The sequence below is a fragment of the Lucilia cuprina genome, chromosome 4, assembly GCF_022045245.1.
Source record: "Lucilia cuprina isolate Lc7/37 chromosome 4, ASM2204524v1, whole genome shotgun sequence".
In the NCBI taxonomy this organism is placed as follows: Eukaryota; Metazoa; Arthropoda; class Insecta; order Diptera; family Calliphoridae; genus Lucilia; species Lucilia cuprina.
Window position 1 is genome coordinate 67,147,917 of NC_060952.1, and position 17,096 is coordinate 67,165,012.

Sequence of the window (17,096 nt, forward strand, 5' to 3'; positions counted from 1 at the left end):
TACAGATTGTGCGTAGTGATACTTTCGGTATATTTCTACCGTATTCATTCTGGAAACGTTTAATTTTGTATTTTCCCTGTGATCTGTGTCTTGTGTTATGCGAATGATCGATAGCTTGAAGAAGCGTTGTATTATTATAAAGTTCTTTAATTATTGTTATATAATATATATGGGCATTTCACGTCAAGTGAACCAACTTTTGAAAGCGATGTCTTCCGATCGCGATGAAATTTGCACCATAGTTAGTTCTATTGGATAGTATTGATACAATTTTTCAACAAGATCGCACGTGAACTTTCTAAGTTAGAGGCGGTCAAAATTTGACATTTTGACCATGCAGGTGTTTTTTCTCATCAATGTAACTTATTACCTATTGTTCTTAGTAAAATGTGTCCCAAATAGTTTAGATAGCTATTTATGCAATCTTTCGAAAAAAAAATTTATAAAATATTTTTGATTTTTTTTAAATCAAAAACATTTTTGACTTTTTTTCAAAATGGGCCCTATTTATTTTTTTATTTATTTTAAGAAAGCTTAAGTCTTTTCCTAAGCGACCATATAGGTGGGATGCGAGTGGGATATCTATCAAAAAAAAAATTTTTTTTATCTCAAGATTTAAAATTTTTGAATTTTTTGCAAAATCAAAAACTTTGTTGACTTTTTTTAAAAAAATGGACCCATTTTTTAATTTTGCTCAGAAGAAAGCTTATGTGTTTTCCTTTAACACCTAACTATGGTGCAAATTTCATCAAAAGTTGGTTCACTTGACGTGAAATGCCCCATATATTTAACGGTTAAGATATTTAACGACTTGGCAATGCTATCAGAGTTTTCATTGGTGCGATTTGTTGTTTCATTATTGATGTCATCTATATGATGTTCTTTCCATAGTATTTTAAGTATGCGTTCCTGAGTTTTTTGAATATAAATGGGTATATCTCAAAAACTGGTCATTAAATTTCTTAATCCTTACTAGTACTGTGTTCAGCATGTCCGATTTGATAAGATTCGATATAAATGTTAACTAACTAAATCTTTTGCAAAATTTTGTTAATTTTGTTAATTTTCTTCAAAAAAAAATCTATTTTGAGATGGCTAACACATATTCCTAAAAATTATTTTTATACCCTTCACCTTCGTGAGAATGGTATATATATGTAAGTTTGTCATTCCGTTTGTAATTTCTATAATATAATTTTCCCATCCCATAAAGTATATATCTTCTGGATCCTTATAGATAGTGAAGTCGATTAAGCCATGTACATCTGTCTGTGTTAATGGGGGATATTGTTTTTATTTGCTAAGAGATACGTTCGGCTGTGCCGAATCTTTAATACCCTCCACCTGCTAGCTACTTTTTACTAAAACACAGTTAACCATTTAATTTTAAGGTAATTGAAAACAAAATTTTTGTTTCCGTAGATAGGCTATTAATATTTGTGCATATGTGGAACTAATTTTGATTAGGTTCAGAAAATTTAAAAATGTGAGTTTAGTACCTTTTATATATTCGGACGTTTAATGTAATGGAGAAAATACCAAAAGGGAGTGAAAACGGGAAATTTGATTTTATTCAAACACAATTTAATAATTTTTTCTGTACTTTTTCGTTCTCCAGCTGGTACTTTTTGAATTGAACATCAAAACATGAAATTAATAATAAAGAGACTTTTTGGTACTTTTTCGTTCATACACAGGTATTTTCTTTGAATTTTTTGTAAAATTTAACATAAAAATATATTAAACACGAATGCAGAGCCCGTAGTAAATTGTAATTTAATTTAAAAGAGGTCTTTTTAGTGCCTTTTTCATTCTTCGACTGGTACATTTTGAAAAAAGTGAGAAAAAAAGTGAGAAAATGTGAGAACTTATTAAAAGGGTCTTTTTGGTCCTTTTAAAGATACTTGTTTGGGGAAATTTTTGGTATTTTTTCGATTTTCTATAAGTACTTTTTGAAATTTCTACAATATTAAACCTGGAAACATGAAATTAAACATGTGAGAACCTATAAGAGGGAACTTTTTGGTACTTTTTCGTTCTTCAAAACCAAAACTTGTATAATTTTGTCCTAGAAACGTGAAAATAAGCATGTACGCCTGGGATTATGTATAAACCTATAAAAGGAGACTTTTTAAATTTGGCACTTTTTCGTTCTTCAAAAGGTACTTTTGGAATTTTCTATAATTTTGAAATTATAAATTCAAAATTAAGTATTTAGGGCCTGGAGTAAGTGAGAACCTATAAAAGGGAATATTTGGAATTTTTCGTTCTCCAATTTACATGAAATTAAATATGTAGTGTGCGGCTTAACCTATAAAAAGGAACTTTGAGTTTTCTATAATATTGAACCTAGAGACATATAATTAAGTACTGGATTAACTAACAACCTGTACAATGCGATTTTTAAGTACTTTTTCGTTCATAAAAAGGTTCATTTTGCATTTTTTAAAATATCGAACCTGGAAATGAAGCATTTAGGACGCGGAGTAAGATCCTATAAATGGGAGTTTTTGGTATTTTTTTCGTTCCTCAAAGTGTGCTTTTTGAATTTTCTATAATATTTAACTTAGAAATATGAAAGTGAGAATCACTGAACACTAAGAAGTAAAACGCTGTCATTTTTTATAACAATAACGTTGCCCTCTTCTCACAGACGAGTTCTGTGTAACTCCAACACATATGTAAGAATATTATGTTGCAAAATATTTAAAGAAATCTTTTAAAATTTAAATTTTATTTTTTTTTTTTTCAATATTTTTAAACCGATTTTTTGCAATAACTCTAATAATGTATTAGTAAAATTCTCAAGCCAACAGAGAATTTTACTAATACATTATTAGAGTTAGGTACCGACTAACAGTATACTTAGGTACTTTTTGACAGCGTTTCACTTCTTAGGGCCAATCTAACAATAAAATGTTTGATTTATCGATAAGTATTAATTATATATTTTTTTGTTTTAAATTTAAGTTTTCATATTACATTTGCAATTGTCTTCTTCTTTTTTATAAAACATGCATTGTTTTGATAACAAACAGTGACGTTTTATGTTGTTTTGTATGGCAACACTGCATCTTGTACTCAAAAACATCAAAGGGGATTAACATCAGAATCAATTTATTTTTAGATTAACTAATCTGATTATTAATTGGCAATTGATTGCCAACTCAAAAACCCGCTCTTAGTGTTCAGTGGTAACTAATGTTATAACATGTATATTTACTGTAGCTGTGTAAATCCGACATCGGCAGAGCATAAAATTGTCATGCCTAACTAAAACCACTTCAGTGTACTACTTTACAGTGTACTTTATATGAAATGAGAAAAAGGCGTTTTACATTTTAGATTTTGTATTATTATTCATTGTCATCGGAAATGCATTTATTTGCAATTTAAGATATAAGGTGGACCTTAATATATACTTACTCCGAAGAAATACATCTAGGTCTTTATGGAACCTGTTGTGCGCTGCCTAACCTGTGTTTCAGGTGGAAATCGAATCTGCTACCTCTATTCTACCAGTCTGAATATACATATGTACAGTGAACATTAATTATATTTTACGTTTAAAAGTTTAAATTGTACGAAGGGCAGTATTATTTCCTATATATTGACATTTAAAATCGCTCACGTGCTAATAAGTGGTTTATACGTCTTTTTAAAAGCTTTCAAATAATACCAAACTCCAATGACGTTTTCTTTTCGTACAGATTCCGGCTAATATTCTTGCAACACTTATTTACAAGAATGTAAGACTAATAAAGCATCAGGCAATACAAAGTCGTTATTATTTTACTAATTTTAAGTCTTTTACTGATAATTTAAATCAATTTATTTTGTATTCAATAATTAGAATAAAATTTAAATTTTGGTGTCATTGAGAAGATTTCAGAGTATCTTTGGGATATGTTCGCTTAGAGGCCACCAGTGGCCAAATTGTACTTTTTCACCTTTAAAAATTTCAAAAAACATAAATATCTATAAAAAATAGCATTTTAAAAAGTCGTTAATACCCTGCAGAAAATGATGCGATAATATTCTTAATTAGAACAAGAGACACTAGTACAAATTGGTTAGATTTTATATGAAAAAATACTAGTAGTTGAATGAATTTGTTTGACATGTGATGGAAAAAATAAAATTTTTAAATTAAAATATAATTTTAAAACATTTTGCATAAAAATGATATTTTTAAACATATGCCTTCAAATGAGAGATTAAATAGTGCATGCAAATTTAGAACCGGGTGCAAGCAAATCCATATGTAAATACGTCTATTAAACTTAAAAACTGCAATAAGTTTAATATATGTTTTATCGTAAGGCAAATGTTTTTATAACGAAATGGAGATATGTACCTGGATGGAATTTTTGGACACAATAACATCAATGATATCAACGTTGGTAATATGAATAGAACCAGAATTAAAATATAATTTTAAAACATTTTGCATAAAAATGATATTTTTAAACATATGCCTTCAAATGAGAGATTAAATAGTGCATGCAAATTAAGATCCGGGTGCAAGCAAATCCATATGTAAATACGTCTATTAAACTTAAAAACTGCAATAAGTTTAATATATGTTTTATCGTAAGGCAAATGTTTTTATAACGAAATGGAGATATGCACCTGGATGGAATTTTTGGACACAATAACATCAATGATATCAACGTTGGTCATATGAATAGAACCAGAATTTCTTTAAACGTTCATATTGAATTGTTAAGTAAATTTATTTGCAACATTTTATTATATAAGTAAATTTATTTGCAACATTTTATTTGTATTTATTTGGTATCTTTAGGAATAAACCAGCATAAAAAACCACCAATTATGGCGACTTTTTATGAATATTAGATAAATATTAGAACTAATATCAAACCCAATTAGGTCCAAGTGTACTAGTATAAGTCTAGAACTAAATCTTTTAATTAAAAAAAATTATTTCTAAATATTTACTTTATGCCAAGTTTACTTTAAGGAGACCCCAATGTGGGTCGCCTTAGAACAGCGAAACGCCGCGAGCTCTCAAATGAGCACTCTTGTTTTTGTTGTCACATGTACGCAAGCACACCCATTGTATAAAAACAATCAAAACCAGTCAGTCTCGCATGAGCTTTGATGGAAGTAGGTTGTTTCATGCTTTTATGCTTGTTTATTTCAGCTATTGTTTTTGTTTTTTTTCAGCTACAGTGAAAAAAATGTTTGAGGAATCGTACGAATATGATTTCTTGTTTGCCGAAAATTTTTTCGGTAAATTTGAGTGCTTAATATGCCAACATACATTGGCATATAAAACATATAATTTTAAAAGACATTATCTTACATTCCACAGTGAATATGTAAATATTACTGGGGATGAAAGAATGTCATTAATTTTAGATTTAAAAAAAACTTTTATGAGAAAATGATTATGGGTTCTAGTGAATCCAACGTAGTAGACGACACAAATAACAGACGTTTAAAGAAAAAAGCATCTTACGTTGTTGCTTCTTCTTTGGCAAAACGTTGCCGAAGTAAGTTAATGATTTTATTTGAATTGTTCGTTGTATCCCTTTCATTAAGACTCGTTGTAAATAACGCCTTGTTGCGAATTATGAAATAAAATATACAAAACAGAAATTGTTTTTCTTAGTTTTCCCACGAATGTCATCACTTTTCCCTCCTTATAAGTGTTGCAAATAAAAAAACTTTCTTATTTATAGAATCAGAACTAAGTTTTGCTTTAGCACACTCATGTAAATCTTTTGGGTTCGTTTCCCTCTCCGACTAAGAAGCTGACGTAAACAAATGTGAACAGTTTTGTCTTTTGAAGTCTATTAAAATGTTATATATTTTATTTTATTATTTATTATAACATTTTAATAGACTTCAAAAGACAAAACTGTTCACATTTGTTTTTCACAACTTCAAGTACACTGTTTATTCAACAACTACTTATTCAAACTTGGACACACATTTTGCTCAGTGCACAGAGAGCGTCAGAGAATAATACATAACTCACACAACTACAACACCTACACGCTGTAGTGGTGTGAGTCTGCCTTTCGCTGCCTTAGAATAAATGTAATTTATGGAGTCTAGGACAATATTTTGATGTGTAACACATGGAATGACAAAATTTATATACTATAGAACTAAGGTTGCCAGCCTGACTGGAAAAAATTTAAACTTCAAAAATGGCGCTGTTTCACATCTTTTGCTCCTAAAAACTAAGTTAACAAAGTAATCGGGAAAAACTAAAAATATATTCATACTCTATGGGCCGTAAAAAAACGAAATTGGTATATGAGACCCCTTGCATTTTTTTTTGGTGTATCACTGTGAAATTATTTACACAAAACCAAAATTAAAATTTTTCAGTATTGTCCAGGTTTTTTTTGTTTTGTCCAACTTTTTAAAACAAAATCTCAAGCTTTTTGCGAATCAGAATCTGACAACCCTATAAATAACGGTTGTTAATAAAAAGCAATTTTACGATGAAGAGCCTTTTCTTCACCGGCAACGATATAGAGCAATTCGGTTTACTTTGAATTGTTGTCTATAGGTTACTGAAATGTTCGATGGGCAGCGATTAATTCCTAAGAACAAAAGAAAACGACCGTGGTACCGAGACAAGTAAAAAGAGCGATGATGTTTTATTGAATTCAACTATGACAATGATTTCTTTATTTAAAAATAATTTTCTTAAGCCTAACAACTGATCTTGTAAATAAGAGCTACACTGTTGTTGTTGTACTACATACAAGCGCAGCGAGCTCTACATTGAGCTCTCTGGTTTATTTTCCAACACACGTACATAACTTCCACACTAAGAGAATGAGAGCTTAGAAGTTTTTTGATGGAGTTACTCATAGAGAAATCTTTGTTGTTAAAAATTCTTGTTTGCCGAAAGTTATTTTTTCATATTGATATTTAATATTTATTTAAATTTTAAAATATATCGAGAAAAATTATTAATTAATACGTAAACAAATTTATTTGAAAACTTTTTTTCTGAGAGTACACCTAACGATCCATTATTTGTTTCATTTTTCAAAATCTTCCATTATTTATTTACTTTTATTTACATGGAGTATTTTTTCATATGACAATGTTTGATATTTAATATTTATTTAAATTTTAAAATATATCGAGAAAAATTATTAATTAATACGTAAACAAATTTATTTGAAAACTTTTTTCTGAGAATACACCTAACGATCCATAATTTGTTTCATTTTTCAAAATCTTCCATTATTTCTTTACTTTTATTTACATGGAGTATATATTAAGATTCATTTAGTATCTAAAATTGCAAATAAATGCGTTTCCGAGAGCAGTGTTCAAAAATAATAGGTCGTGTTTAATTTTTTTCAATCCTATTCATAAAAAATCCAGAAAATTTAATGTTCTTTATGTTATTTATAATAGAGTACACTGTATAGTAGTGAAGTCACTACACTAGAAACGGTAAAAAATTTTACAAATTTTTCATTCAGTGCATAGAATACAAAAACACAAAGTGAAGTTGTGTTAGTGTGGGAAGAAAATTTTACGCTCTGCCGATGTATGTTGTACTATTATTTGTTTCTCACTTCCAATGTTCCAACTCAACTTGTTTACTTATATTCAAAATATGCAAAAACAAAATACATGCAATAAGTCTCCAAATAAATAAATTGCATTTTTAAGAGCAACAACAAACCGCTTGTAATAAGAATTGGAGTGAGAAACAAATAATAAAAAACTAACGGGTCATTTCCAAAAATAAGTACAGTGGTTAGTATGAGCAAAAAATTATGACAAATTACAGTGGCAACAGTGAGCCAAAAATATGAATAAATTTAAATACAATAAAAAATGCAAAATTTAAACAAAACAAAATAATAATGTTAGTAATTATTATACGTTGACCTAACATTCCGGCCCCATTGAAAGGACACTTTCTAGATGATAGAAGAGCCAGTCTGTGGATAGGGCGACGTATAACTCCGACAACTCGAACACGATCATCTCTTCCACGAACCATGTTGTTGATTTTACGCATGAGCCAACGCTCCGGGGGTAAATTATCATTTTTGATGATTACTAGGGAACCATTAGTAATATTAGAGTTGGTGCTAGTCCATTTGTTGCGAGTCTGGAGCTCATTTATATAATCATGGGACCACTTTTTCCAGAATATTCCAGTTTGTTAAGCTCATTTGTAGGGACATCACGTTCTGGCAAACTACGGAGGGGAGCGCCTATCAAGAAGTGGCCTGGTGTAAGAGCTTCAAAGTCACTGGGATCTGAGGATAGAGGCGAAATGGCCCTCGAGTTTAAAACTGCCTCTATCTCAATCATAGCCGTTGCGAGTTCTTCGTAGGTGAGCCTTGTGTTGTCCAGGGTTCTGGTTAAGTGACCATTGGCCGATTTGGCCGCCTCCCATAATCCGCCAAGATGTGGTGCCCTAGGGGGAATAAATCGAAAATTAATAAATTGATTAGAGCAATAATTTGTAATAAAATTTGAGTTTTTTGGCTCAAAAAGGAACGACTTTAATTGAGACAACTTAGAGTTTGCACCAACGAAATTTGTTGCATTATCACAGAATATATCTGTGGGCAGACCTCTACGACCAATCATCCGTTTTAGGGCTGCAATGAAGACATCTGTTGACAGGTCGGATACCACTTCAATATGGACAGCTTTGGTAGCGAGACAAACAAATATAGCGATGTATGTCTTGTAGGGGACCTTTCCTCTAACTCTTAGGTAGGTGTTGACTGGACCACAAAAATCGACAGCACACCTTGCGAAGGGCCTTGACGGGTTGAGTCGTTCCACAGGCAAATTTCCCATCATTTGTTGCAATAACTTTGGACGATAGGGAATGCAATGAGGGCACGAATTTACAATGCTGCGAAACAAATTCCTGGAGTTGATGATGTGCAGATGACGTACGTAACAGTGGACGAAATGGCATTTGCTGGGCAAGATTATGGTGTGTTTTTGGCCTTCAGAAATAGCCGCGTACTCCAAGCGTCCGCCGACCTTGAGCAAGTTGAAACCATTTGACGAATCTAGGAAGGGGTTCAGACACTTTAGAGCACATTGGGGATCTTTTTTCTTTAGAGCTCGAGTTATGTCATCTTGAAAATGTAGTTTCTGGATGTTGAAAACGATACAAAGTTTAGCATTTTCTAATTCTTGGGGCTGCAAAGAGTCAGAATTGGTTACGGTTTTCCGTTTTTCTTTGTCGTTTACTTGCTGATTTTCATCGGAGAGTTTATCAGTTTTAGTATGGGGCCACTGAACAGGATCGAGAGCAAGAAATGCTGGTCCGTTGAACCAAATGGATGAGGCGAGTTCCAGCACAGTTGAACCACGAAAAACGATGTCAGCATGTTTGAACTAGGTTGGGACATGTCGCCAAACACAGCCATTAGTTAGATCTTGAATTTCTGATACCCTATTGCCAACAAAAACTGACAAAGTGGATAAATGTCGCTTTTGCCAGTGAAGAACTAGTTGCGAATCTGTCTACAGAACGACTTCCAGATTTGGTATTGCGAAAAGATTTTTTGATTTTGGAATACAATTTTGCTAGAAGTTGTGCGCCACATAACTCAAGTTTGGGTAAAGATTTTCGCTTTGTAGGAGCAACTCTAGATTTGGCAGTAAAAAGCCGAAGAAGTTTTACCGTGTGAATTTCTAGAGGTACACTCATCCCAGCCAATTTTTAGAATCCACAACTCTTGCATGATGATTTTAGCTTTTATTATGAAAGGGGATAAAAGTCAGACAAAACTGTCAGTTTTGTCGTCCTGAAAATCTCTATGATTAGAGTGCCACTTATCTAATTGAAACGAATCACGAATTAGAATTTCATTAACCTCCTGCTTCATACGAGACAATTCTTCAAGCGTATCTGAGCCACAAAGAAAATCATCAACGTAAAATGATGACTTAATGGTTTTTGCACCAAGTTCGAATTGGTCCATGTATTGGTCTGCGAGATAGTGAAGACTTTTGATGGCAGGATAGGGAGCAGCTGACATTCCATAGGTGACTGTATTTAGTTGATATGTTCGAATCTCTTCCTCTTCTGAATTTCTCCATAAAATATATTGGAATTTTCTCTCTTAGGAGTCAATAAGAACTTGTCGATACATTTTTACTATATCGGCAGTAAGAGCGAAGCGATGAAGACGGAACCGAAGTAAAATTTTATACAGCTCATCTTGAATTGTTGGGCCAACCATAAGAAGATCATTGAGAGACTTCTGGGACGATGATGGACACGAGGCATCGAAAACAACTCTTAACTTTGTGGAAGTGCTACTTGGTTTGAAAATACAATGGGGGGGATGAAATAATCAGGCTCGTGTAGACGAGGGCTACGAACTAGACTTATATGCCCAAAATCTTCATACTCCTTCATAAAAGCAACATATTGGGATTTAAGATTGCTGTCACGAGCAAATCGTCTCTCTTAAGATACAAATATTTTAACAGTCATATATCGAGAAAGACCTAAAGCGTCAGGCGATTCCTTGAAGGGCAATTTAACAACAATCCTACCTGAAGATTTACAATGAACAGTATTATTGAAAAATGTTTCACATTCAGATTGTTCTGGTGTCAAATCATTTGAAACAGATTGTTTTGATACATAACGACATGCTACAATTCATCTGAAAAGTGTTTTGTGTAATTTAGGCAAATAAGGACCAAGTTTAATTTGACCGACTGCTAAAATGTCGAAAAATGTTTCAGTACCAATAAGTAAATCAATTCGTTTTGATTTGAAGAAGTTTTCATTCGCAAGTTGAGTATTTGGGGGCAAATTCCAGGATGAGACATCTAATTCATTATCTGGTTGATACGAAATGTGAGGTGTGACACAAAATGAGAGCGAAACTTCAAAATCGGTGACTCGAGATAACAACGAGTAATTGAATGGTCAGATTTGGAACAAAGCACACAAGAGCGTCTTGAGACCGAAAAAGTATAGCCAGGTTTTGAATTTTTAGATTTGGACTTACCAGAATGATGACCAGGCTTACGAGGGGCCACAAAAGTATGGTTGGTATCAACCGATTCCAAATATTGACAACGCCTTTCAATACCAACCAGATTACCAACGTGGGATGAACAATCATCCGTCACGCCTTCCATTGGATTCGATTTGGTTCTTGATGCGGGTAATGCTCTTCTTAGTGTTAGCCCGTTGCTGCTTAACCTCCTCCAGAGTCATCATAAATTTTTAATAAGTAAGGTTAGATGAGCCAAAAAATATTTTACAAAATGGATGACAATATGTATCGTAGAGCACTGTAACCAACGCCAAAAGTTTTACGCCAAAATGTTTATATACACGCTTTTATGTATTAACTTTATATACATATGTACCGCAATCTTGGGAGCGACAAAAAATTTGGTGTCCCTTTATATTATGTACTGGAACCGAATATATTTTTGTATAAAAAAATTAGCGGTAAAATTTTAGACATACTATGTATTTAATTATTTTTCAGCAAAAACTGTTTCTATTTGGCCGACAAAACGAATAATTTCTATAATGTTTGTAATAGGTTTTTTTAAAATAGATTTGTAATAGGTACGTCACCAAAAATTTGTTTGTTTTTTATATATGTTGCACTGTCTCTTGATTTTTCGAATAGTTTTTTATATGTTTTCTCACAGTTTTTTTTTAATGTTTAATTTTTTATTTTTGTTGCACAAAAGTTTTTTATTTGAACCACAAAGTTTTTTCTATAGCACTAGATATTGCTTTTATCATAGAACCACAATTTCCACTTCACAATACGACCGTACACTTTTACTTTAAGTTGTACTTCAACGACAATTTAGAATATGCCACGGACCGAGAACGACAAATTTAGTAAGATTTAGATCAATCACTTGCCCCACGTTGGGCGCCAAAATGTACGATGAAGAGCTTTTTCTTCACCGGCAACGATATAGAGCAATTCGGTTTTTTTGAATTGTTGTCTATAGATTACTGAAATGTTCGATGGGCAGCGATTAATTCCTAAGAACAAAAGAAAACGAGCGTGGTATCGAGACAAGTAAAAAGAGCGATGATGTTTGTTTGAATTCAACTATGACAATGATTTCTTTATTTAAAAATAATTTTCTTAAGTCTAACAAATGATCTTGTAAATAAGGGCTACACTGTTGTACTATTATTTGTTTCTCACTTCCAATGTACCAACTCAACTTGTTTACTTACAGTGAATCAACTAAGTTTTTTGCCTACCTTTTTTAAGAGAATTTTGTTCATAAATAAAATTCGAATAAATAGGTAAAAAGTAAATATATGTTTTCCAATTAAAAATAGAGATTGTGTAAAATGGGAAAAATTAGAAAAAATATTAAAATACAAATTTTGGTGCATTTGTTGTTGCATTTTATTATTTTTCATCAGAATTTGCATGTCAATAAAGTATTTTGCATATTGAGAATTCCAGTTAATTTCATTGGGTTTTTCAAATTATTTTTTAATTATTTTTGAAATTTATTGTTTTATTGTTAAAAGAAAGAGTGTTAAGTATTTTTCAATTGCAATATGCAAAAATCATATCCTCATTGGGTGAAAATGAGATGTTATTTGCCTTAAAATATTTAAAGGATAATGATGAGGCAATTTCGATATAAAAAATTAGTTTAGATTTCTAGAAGAAGTGTAAATCAATAAAATATAATTATGAAATGTTTAATCAATAACATTAAAAAATACAAAATAGAGTAATAGATGAAATGATCCAAAGAATTATTAGAAAAAACGCACTGAGTGCTCTTTCAAAATCTTTAACTGCCAAAGGGAGGCGACTTGTATCCAAGGAAAGCTATTGGACTCCTGATTTATCTTTTTCAAAATCTATATACGAACTAGGAGAAACACTATGTTTATATTTAGACCTCTAAACAGACCTTAGATTAATTGGAACTGTCGTGTAGTACAGGAAAAATACCTAATTTAGATATTTTAAACGTCAACAAAAGCAATATTTTTCACCTAATACATACACTTATATATATTTAGAATCCAAATCAAGAATAACTATCCAGATCCAAATACTCCTACTGTATCTTATTCATAAAATAAAGAATTTAAAAGATGATGTTGAAAATCAAGATTTTAGCATTTAATAGTTCTATAGTTCTATGGTGATGTCCCCATACTTAGAGTGGCTAGGATAGTACTTAGTGTTAGATTTATTGAATAAGAATCAATATTATAAAATTCTAAATAAAATTTACACAATACTCCCCAAATAGATGACTTTCCGTAATGTAGTTTTTGTTTATCAACACAAAATGACCAAAAACCCGGATTAAAAATAATATATAGATTTATACCTCACAAAACTTTTTTCTAGGTCCAAATCCATTGATTATCTAATATATCACGTATCCAATTCAAAATGAATTATTATTTTCGAAATTTAATGAAAGAAACTATAGATTTCATGTTAAGTCAAATATTGAAAAATTCTGATAGGTATATAGGATAATAAATCGGTTAAGAAATGTCCAAATTTAGTCGTTCCACTACTAAAATATCTAAAAATGTTATTCTAATATATAGGAGCAATAAAAATATTAAATATTATAAAATAATGCAGCAATATTAAAAAAATGAACAAAAAACCTAAAAAAGCAAAATACTTTATTGACCCAAAAAAAAAAAAAAAAATAACAATACGTTCACATTTTTCCAAAAATCGTGTTTAATTTTTTTCCAATCCTATTCATAAAAAATCCAGAAAATTTAATGTTCTTTATGTTATTTAATAGAGTACACTGTATAGTGGTGAAGTTACTACACTAAAAACGGTAAAAAATTTTACAAATTTTTCTTTCAGTGCATAGAATACAAAAACACAAAGTGAAGTAGTGTTAGTGTGGGAAGAAAATTTTACGCTCTGCCGATGTATGTTGTACTATTATTTGTTTCTCACTTCCAATGTACCAACTCAACTTGTTTACTTATATTCAAAATATGCAAAAACAAAATACATGCAATAAGTCTCCAAATAAATAAATTGCATTTTTAAGAGCAACAACAATACGCTTGTAATAAGAATTGGAGTGAGAAACAAATAATAAAAAACTAACGGGTCATTTCCAAAAATAAGTACAGTGGTTAGTATGAGCAAAAAATTACGACAAATTACAGTGGCAACAGTGAGCCAAAAATATGAATAAATTTAAATACAATAAAAAATGCAAAATTTAAACAAAACAAAATAATAATGTTAGTAATTATTATACGTTGACCTAACATTCCGGCCCCATTGAAAGGACACTTTCAAGATGATAGAAGAGCCAGTCTGTGGATAGGGCGACGTATAACTCCGACAACTCGAACACGATCATCTCTTCCACGAACAATGTTGATGATTTTACGCATGAGCCAACGCTCCGGGGGTAAATTATCTTTTTTGATGATTACTAGGGAACCATTAGTAAAATTAGAGTTGGTGCTAGTCCATTTGTTGCGAGTCTGGAGCTCATTTATATAATCATGGGACCACTTTTTCCAGAATATTCCAGTTTGTTAAGCTCATTTGTAGAGACATCACGTTCTGGCAAACTACGGAGGGGAGCGCCTATCAAGAAGTGGCCTGGTGTAAGAGCTTCAAAGTCACTGGGATCTGAGGATAGAGGCGAAATGGCCCTCGAGTTTAAAACTGCCTCTATCTCAATCATAGCCGTTGCGAGTTCTTCGTAGGTGAGCCTTGTGTTGTCCAGGGTTCTGGTTAAGTGACCATTGGCCGATTTGACGGCCGCCTCCCATAATCCGCCAAGATGTGGTGCCCTAGGGGGAATAAATCGAAAATTAATAAATTGATTAGAGCAATAATTTGTAATAAAATTTGAATTTTTTGGCTCAAAAAGGAACGACTTTAATTGAGACAACTTAGAGTTTGCACCAACGAAATTTGTTGCATTATCACAGAATATATCTGTGGGCAGACCTCTACGACCAATCATCCGTTTTAGGGCTGCAATGAAGACATCTGTTGACAGGTCGGATACCACTTCAATATGGACAGCTTTGGTAGCGAGACAAACAAATATAGCGATGTATGTCTTGTAGGGGACCTTTCCTCTAACTCTTAGGTAGGTGTTGACTGGACCACAAAAATCGACAGCACACCTTGCGAAGGGCCTTGACGGGTTGAGTCGTTCCACAGGCAAATTTCCCATCATTTGTTGCAATAACTTTGGACGATAGGGAATGTAATGAGGGTACGAATTTACAATGCTGCGAAACGAATTCCTGGAGTTGTTTAATAACATTGGAAATAGTTTTACGGCAGACCTTTGTATGCTTGGCCAACTTTTTGTAAGACCAAGTTGTGTTTAGTTGAAAATATTTAATAATTTCAGTACGCACTTTTTTCTGGTCACTCATTTTAATCAGATTAACAAAAAAATTAATATAATTGACATTACACATAATAACTGACATGTTTTTCAAAGGTAACTTGATCAAAAAAAAATCAAATAATACTTTGGTTGAAAAATGTAATGAAAAACGTGTGTTAAGAATTTTTCGATCTCACTCCTTACTTATCTCTTATAATATACGAGTTATAGGCATTTAAAAATTTAGTGATACAAAATTTACCACATTGGTCCGCCTTTGTATGAATACCGGGCGTAATTTTGGACCAAATGGACCAAATGGACAACAAAATTTCCAATAATATACAAAAAATTTCAGATCAATATCATTTACAGATCCAAAAATATACGTTTTTTAATTTAAAAATGCATAAAATTTTAGATTTTTACCGTTTTTTGTGCCAAAAATGTGTCTTAACTCTTTTATTAATAAAATAAAATTTTCTTTACGCAGAACGCTTTGGTGTAAAAACCTTATTTTTTGAAAATGTTGCCACTGCATCCTTCGAATATGACCTATTTTTTTATCAACACTTCAACTTTGGGCGACATGTTCTAAAATCCCAAAGCTGGGATCAGAAAACTGAAAGCAGTTTTGGAAACCTCAATATGTTTTCTATTTACTCCAAAAGTATTTTCCCAGCCCTGAAAGAAATGTGAACCCTATGGGCAAAAATGTAAAAAATCCCATTTTTGGGATTTTCAATCCTATATTTGGGAATTGCGGGATGCCCTTTGACCTTTTCAGTATTTTTTGCATTTTCTTATTTTAAATGACAAATTTAACAAGCGTTGAAAATTTCATTGAGTTTTGTTCATAAATAAAGATTTTTGTTAAATTTCTAAAACTGTGTTTTATATCAAAATTTTAATAGGGTCGCAGATAGTTATAACAATTTTGTCCATATTTATCCCTCATTTTTTTAGTTAGATATGGAAATTGTTGATTCTTTACAAAAATATTCAAGCCAATATCTCAATTACATTCAAAAATATGTCCATTTAAACCTGTATCCTTTAATTTCATATTTTTTCATATTTTAGTATTAAATATCACAGAACATATTTAAATCTTATATTTACCTATTTTCTATTTGTTCTCTTATCCTTATAATTGAAAGGTCCTATTATGCCTAAATTTTCAGAAAATTATAACTATTTTTTACATAAATTTTTTCGACAGATCATTTCGTTCTGTTTCGTTTATGATCATGTAGGTAAAAATATACAGGTAATGATAATTTCGATTCATTCACTAATAAGAAATATCAGTGACTGAATTACAGGTAATATAGTCCTAAATGTTAATAAGTAGACAATTCGTAATTTTTTACTTTGGAATACCTGTTTTGGAAATGACAAGAATTGGTATATAAGTAAACTTCTCAGATTTTAAGTACCATATTTAATAAATCTACAATGAAGATAACATTAAAGTACGAAAACTTTTGATGTAAAAAATTAGTCTGTGGATGGAAATCAAAAGAAATTTCGATTAAAATTTTGTAGTTGAATGGAAACTACTACGGAAATCTCAACTTACAACACATCAACAGGGGCGCCTTCCAAGTCATACGAAAACTTATGTTCAAGGTCAAAAAAAGAGGGTCTCATAAAAACTTTTTTCAATCTCAACTGAGGAAATTGCTGATACATTTAACGAAATGCTGAAAAAGGAAAACCAA

The 17,096-nt window shown here is 31.4% G+C and overlaps 1 protein-coding gene across 1 annotated transcript; it reads right to left on the reverse strand.

Moving 5' to 3' along the window:
* Nucleotides 1-6,636: 6,636 nt before the first annotated feature.
* On the reverse strand, nucleotides 6,637-9,372 carry LOC124419760. Its single transcript, XM_046950326.1, has 2 exons — nucleotides 9,235-9,372; nucleotides 6,637-9,183 (listed from the first exon to the last, which is right to left on the reverse strand). Exon 2 carries the CDS (start codon nucleotides 8,830-8,832, stop codon nucleotides 8,137-8,139), a length of 696 nt encoding a protein of 231 aa, XP_046806282.1. The 5' UTR covers nucleotides 8,833-9,183; nucleotides 9,235-9,372; the 3' UTR covers nucleotides 6,637-8,136.
* Between the last annotated feature and the right edge of the window lie 7,724 nt (nucleotides 9,373-17,096).